Raw genomic sequence first — 6,582 nt, 5'->3', positions numbered from 1 at the left:
AGACCTTAATTTTCTTAATTAATATTCACTCTTCAATACTTACCTTAACCAATTTATGACTTATGAACTAAATTTAATTTACTTTGGTCAATGAACTTTCAATGTCTATTTACTTTAAAAACTTTCATAATTTACTTTTATAATATTTATTTTAATTTTTAAACTTCCTACAAAATAATCATGGCAATCAACACATTATTCTACGATTTAATATTTATTTACGTATGTAATACTTACTTTAGTTAAGATTAGTATAGAGGTATACTGAATTTCCATTGACATGTATATTATATCGTAAAGCAATCCATAAAAAAAAAAAAAAAAAAAAAACTCAATGTCACTAATGTAATTATATTATAAATAATAAAAAATTTATCTTGTTTAAAAAACATAGAACACTTATTTTCTAATTTAAATATCTTTTTAAATTTCTTAATTTTTATAATTTTTGCATAAATATCACTTGACATCAATATTCTATCAATATTTCAAAAAAAAAAATCGTGAAATTGATACCTTAACATTTTTGTAGATATCTTCATTTTAAACTTCGATTATTTCGATATATATACATATTTAAAGCTAAATTAAATTTCCAATATTTTTACATTAATTGGCAAGCTAACAATGAAAACTATAGTGATAATTATTTTTGCCAAAAAAGTTAGAAATACATTTTAAAAGTTCAAGCATGGTAGATATTTTGGTTGAAAACATTTTTTTTTTTCTAAAATGAAAAAAAGAAGAGATTGAATTGAAGATTTGGAATGGATATGCTTTCACTGTCATAAACTGTTTAGAATTTTCTTAGCATCATTAAGAAAATATAAGGTAACATCCAATATCCTAAAGGAAGTTTCTTGGAAACCAAACCTTTAGGAATATATATATATATATATATATATATATATAATTTTATTCCTTTAAAAATAATAAAGAAGAATAGATTAATATATTTCTTAATATTTGACTCTTTTTTTTTTTTTTCTCTCTCTCTCTTCTAGTTTTTCAGAATCCCAAACCAACCCAATTTTCCTATTCACTTGGTCTTTGTTTGCACAAGTCTCTCCTTATCTATACAAAATTAATATAATACATTTCTTTTAATATTTTATTAATTCCAATTTTGTCCCTAAATTCCCTTCCATTTTCTTCCTTTTCTATTCTTTTAACAACATATAGAAGTCGATGATTCGAATCTCTGATCTTTTTAATCAACAATTATATGTCTCAACTTGTTGAACTATGTTTAGATTAATTTAAACTTAGAAATGTTCAAATGCAAAAAGTCTCTTGAATCGATTAAAAGTGAAAAAGATCTACCGTATATAAAAAGTAGATTGATATCTTTATCAACCTAAGATAGGCCAAATTGTGAAAGAAATTTTATTGATTAAGGCTATCATAATGTGGTAATTTCTAATAAGTGCTAGATGTAATTACAAATTTTTAAGTACTATTCTTTTTAAATTTATCACCGTGTTCTTAAATTTTTATTTACACATATAAAGAAAGAGACACTTTGTAAATATGAGATACAAAGAATACTAATTAATGGAGTGTTGTTTATATATATTTTAAAGATTAAGTGCTATATTTAAGTTTAATTTGATTTGTTAAGTACGATATTTATTGTAAGAATGTAAGATCGAATCTTCAACTTCAAAAGAGAGAACGCATATCAATTATCGTTGAGTTAAACTCATTTCGACATATTTAATTTGTTGATTATAACCATTTTAATTTGACCTAACCTAATCCAACAAATTAATTAACCTAAAAGCAAGGTTAATTAATGAACAATTTGATCAATGAATTGTATAAGATTTCACTCACTCTCTTCTCTTACAAATGATATATTTGAATAATTTGGACTTGGTAATAGTCTATTAATAATAATGTTTTTTTTTCTTATTTTCAAATTTTTTATTAGATAATGAAATTCTTGGAAGGTTTGGTTCAATGTTAGGTGGGTCCTACATAACGACCTGGACAATCGAAAATTCTCTCTTTCCTCTATCTCATTTCACCTATTTTATTTTTGTCCAAACCAAAAATAAAATGAAAAAAAAAAATGAAATTTACATACCGAACATGGATTTATGTTTTAAATAGAATAAATAACATTTAGTTTGATTTCTAAATTTATTAATCGTAATAATTACCAATAAGTATTTAGCGTAAAAGATGATTTCGTAAATCCAATTTTATAAAGTAAATCAACAAAATACATTTTCGCATAAAGTTTAATCTATCAATTTCGAGATAAAAAGTTCAATTCTCTCTATCCATATATTGTCTAGAAAAAATAATAATTCAATTTTATATACATATTGTAAATTAATAAATTTATAGCCTACAATAAATAAATCAACAAATTTAAAACTCAATTGTCAAAATGGACATAACTCAACTGTCATTTAGATGTGTTAGTGACCGAGAGTTCTTCGTTCGAATCCCTACCTAATTTTACTCGAAACTCTATATTTTATTATATTATTTATTTTTGACAATATGTGAAAATGAGTAATTCAATCTCTGACTTTAAAGTTGATAATATCAATATTATGCCACTTTTTTTTAAATTACAAATGAGAGGTAAGGGGATTGGAACCATAGATCTCTTAATCCTCAACGCATACAAATGTCAATTGAACTAAGTTCTTGTTGATATCAACATTATGGCAGTTGAGTAAACTCATTTCGGTGACAAAGAAAATTATTAACGTCTTGATCAATTGAACCATTAGCAAATCAATGAAATAACATTTATATAATTTTTTTTTAAAATTTTAGTTCATTAATTGAGACTAGAATTGAACAAGCTAGAAAGTATGAAAGGGTATTAATTTATTTAAATTATACGTGAAAAACTAGAGTTTACATTACACAAGATTAACGCGTAAATCGAAACGCCGATTAAGGTAAGAAATTGTAGCTAATCAAAACCAATCATAAGAGAGGGAGAACGACGTCATAAATAAATAAAATATCAATAACATAATTGGAGAAAAATAAAATAAGATAAAATATTAAAAAAAAACAAAAACAAATTTAATACTAACTCCCAATTCAAAGCTTCCCTTGAAATCTTCCTTGAGGGCCACGGAACCTTCATTATTTAAGCCTCTCCCCTCTCCCCTGTATATACTTTTATAGTTTTATTCAATAATCTCTCTCCCAATTTCCGATCAAATCTCTCCGCCGTCTCTTCACCGGAGCTTAACATTTTCGATCATTTTTTTTCTTTTTTCATGGAAGAACCACCGCTGACCGCCGTGAATTTGCCTCCCGGATTTAGATTCCACCCCACAGATGAGGAGATCGTCACTTATTACCTTGCTAAGAAGATCGTCGACGCCGCCTTCACTGCCACCGCCATCGGAGAAGCTGACTTGAACAAGTGTGAACCTTGGGATCTGCCTCGTAAGTAAATTTCATCAATTTTTATTTTCTTTATCAAATCAAAATATACCGTATTTATTATAATTTCTATAGTTTGAAACTTGTTCTATTTCGTTATTATACTTTCAAATCCTTAAATTTCATCTTTCATCTCGAACTTTTTTCTTCCTCTTCTTTTAATTTTTTTATTAAATTAAATTTTACTGTATTTCATCTCTAAACTTTGAGACTTATTCTCTTTTGTTGTCTTTGAAATTTTGAGAAATATGTTTTTTTTTTGTGTGTTAATTTTACTTTTATTCTTTCTTCTTCTTCAATGAAGATTTTTTTTCTCAAATTAATTTTAAAAAAACCAAAATTCAAGTTAGGGACAAACAAATAAAAAATCTCGAAACATATAGGGGCAAAATGGGTATTTTGAATTTTTGGTCAGACGTTTTTGTGTATGGGTTTGCAGAGAAGGCTAAGATGGGAGAAAAGGAATGGTACTTTTTCTGCCAAAGGGATCGGAAGTATCCGACCGGGATGAGAACGAACCGGGCGACTCAGACCGGTTATTGGAAGGCGACCGGAAAAGACCGAGAGATTTTCAAGGGAAAGTCGGTTCTTGCCGGTATGAAGAAAACGCTGGTTTTTTACAAAGGAAGAGCTCCCAAAGGTGAAAAGACCAATTGGGTCATGCATGAATTTCGACTCGAGCCTAAATTTTCTCACTTTCTTCGTCTTCCTAAGCCCCTTAAGGTAATTTACTCCCTTTAAATTCTATTTTTATACTTTTTTTTTTAATTTTTTATTGATGAATTAGGGAGAGAATTCAATTTATGTAGCTCGATTAATAATACATGCATGCACTCAAAACATTTTGGAAATTTAATTACTGAAATGAAAAAAAAGAAAAATTTTAAATTTGATATTTGGTAATTGCTTAAATTCTTCCTCATGAATTCGAATTTGATTTATAGGACGATTGGGTCGTTTGTCGGGTTTTTCACAAGAACCCCACGACATTGGCAACACCGATGAGAAGGATTCAAACTTCTGACTTCTCTTCTTCTCTTCCACCTCTAATGGATCCTGCCGTTGATCCTATTTCGATCGATGGTGGATTTGATGATTACGAAGCCAAGTGTAGGCTGCCGGGACCATCCGATTATTACTTGAAGTATGTCTCAACTAGTACAAATAATCACTATCGTTATTGCCAACCGGCAGCAACACTTCCATTGCCGCCGACGAATGCCGCAACAACAATGATTCCGACAATGAACTCGCTCCCATTGTCAGTTCCTGACGACGGATTCTTCTCGTTCGATCAACTAGTTGCTAGTGGGACAACGTCATCCGTAACACCACCGCCAACGACGGAGTGCAAAATGGAAAAGGTTTCGTGGTCGATGATGAGCGGTGTGACACAGGCCGACGTATCGCCGTCGATCGAAAATAGCAGTTACGAGGCGGACGACATGGCGGATCTGGAGTTGTGGGACTACTACTGATAATTGAAAGTAGCTGTGTGTGATGAGCAATGGCAATGCTTTCTTTTAAATTGGCATTTCCCATATACATTGAAGAATTATTGTTCATGTGATTGCTGCACTACATGAACAATATTTGAACAACTGATTAATTAATTGCTTTCTAATTAATTTTATTGTTCTTTTTTAGATTCTAATTCTTCTGTTAATTAATAGTCTTTTTTTGGGAAGGAATATTTAGAAGAACTTTTAATGGGTTTGGTTTGTGGATTGTAATTGATATATGTAGCAATGTAACATTGTATAGAGTTCTCTCTTTAATTTTTTTCCCCTTCCCTTTTAGAGAACTATTGTAATTTTTGTGTAATAAATATGATATAGAAAAATTATATACACATGATGTTTCTTATTTCTTTTGATATATTCAAACTTTATTTTCTAGTCTTGTTGTGAGGGAAAATTTTCAAATCAATAATATTTGTTTTCTCCATTTTTTTTTGACTTCAATATTAACGAAAATTCCATACTGTTTTTTTTCTTTCTATAAAGACATACAACATAGAGTCGACTCAAAAGAAGGGGGAAAAAAAATAAATTGTGTGAAGTCTATATTGGTTATACGTCTAAATTGTGTGAATTAATAAAATCAAATAATCTATCTAAATGTCGCTTAATGGTGACAAATGGACGGAGTAGCTCACTCCCACAATCTTTTGTATTTAAAAATATGTAAATGAATGTAATTAATAGATACTATATAATATCAAAATAATTAAATTATATGTTTAGTTTCGACATTTTCAAATCTCGCTTTAAATAATGTGTCCTTTAACTTTTAATTTTGTGTTTAATAGACATATTCAAAACATTTAAGAGTTAACATATCCATTTGATATAAAACTGATTTTGTATCTAAAAGACCATAGAATTTCGGTTTATCATCTAATATGTCTATAATTTTTTTGTAAATGTTGAATAGGTCTAGTAACATTATTGCGAATTTGAAATTTTAGAGTTTTGATAGATAGTATTGAAAGATTAAGAACCATACTGATACTTTTTGAGTTTTAGTTGATGTAAGATTGAAAGTTTAGAGATCTATTAAATACTAAGGTTGACCAAATAAATACGAAGTGGAAAATTAAAAGGGCTAAATTGTAATTTAACCCATGAAAATTTTCATTCTAAATTTTTGCTAAAAGTACATGGAAAAGTGAATTGGTCATGCCTTAAAACAAGTGATCACATAGGTTGGAAATCTCCTCTTATTTGAAGTGTAATATTCTAAAAAGAAACAAAAAGAGCTAATACTATTTTAATCGCAATTATATGCTTAAGAAACATTTAAAGAAAGCCTTATAAATTCAGATATTTTGGTTTTCAAATATTTATTCTTTTAAGTAAGACTTCCAACCAGTCAAAATGAATCTCTGCTCTTTTTTTTCAATAAAGAGAATACGAAACAATTACCAAATAAGGTTTTTTTTTCTTTCTTATTAAAAAAAGCAAAAAGTAAGAAATAAAAAACAGAAATAGAAGAATAATAAATACAAATTACGAAGAGAGAGCGTTATTAAAAAGATTCGATCAACACATTCTCGTTCTTCATTGTATCTGTCATTTAATGTAATTCAATCACAAGAAAAGTGCTTCTACAAATTTATTTTATTTTTACTTTATATATAAACTTCGAAAAAAGTAA

The 6,582-nt window shown here is 28.2% G+C and overlaps 1 protein-coding gene across 1 annotated transcript; it reads left to right on the top strand.

Annotated features, from left to right (window-relative positions):
- Positions 1–3,086: 3,086 nt before the first annotated feature.
- Positions 3,087–5,275, top strand: LOC120074012 (NAC domain-containing protein 87). The gene is made up of 3 exons (XM_039026974.2): positions 3,087–3,426; positions 3,863–4,146; positions 4,368–5,275. Exons 1-3 carry the CDS (start codon positions 3,255–3,257, stop codon positions 4,899–4,901), a joined length of 990 nt encoding a protein of 329 aa, XP_038882902.1. The 5' UTR covers positions 3,087–3,254; the 3' UTR covers positions 4,902–5,275.
- Positions 5,276–6,582: the final 1,307 nt, after the last annotated feature.

Source organism: Benincasa hispida, chromosome 3 (genome assembly GCF_027475165.1).
Source record: "Benincasa hispida cultivar pf3 chromosome 3, pf3_genome.v1.1, whole genome shotgun sequence".
Taxonomy (NCBI): Eukaryota; Viridiplantae; Streptophyta; class Magnoliopsida; order Cucurbitales; family Cucurbitaceae; genus Benincasa; species Benincasa hispida.
Note: the sequence above shows the minus strand (reverse complement) of the source record. Positions and strands in the feature narration are given on the sequence as shown.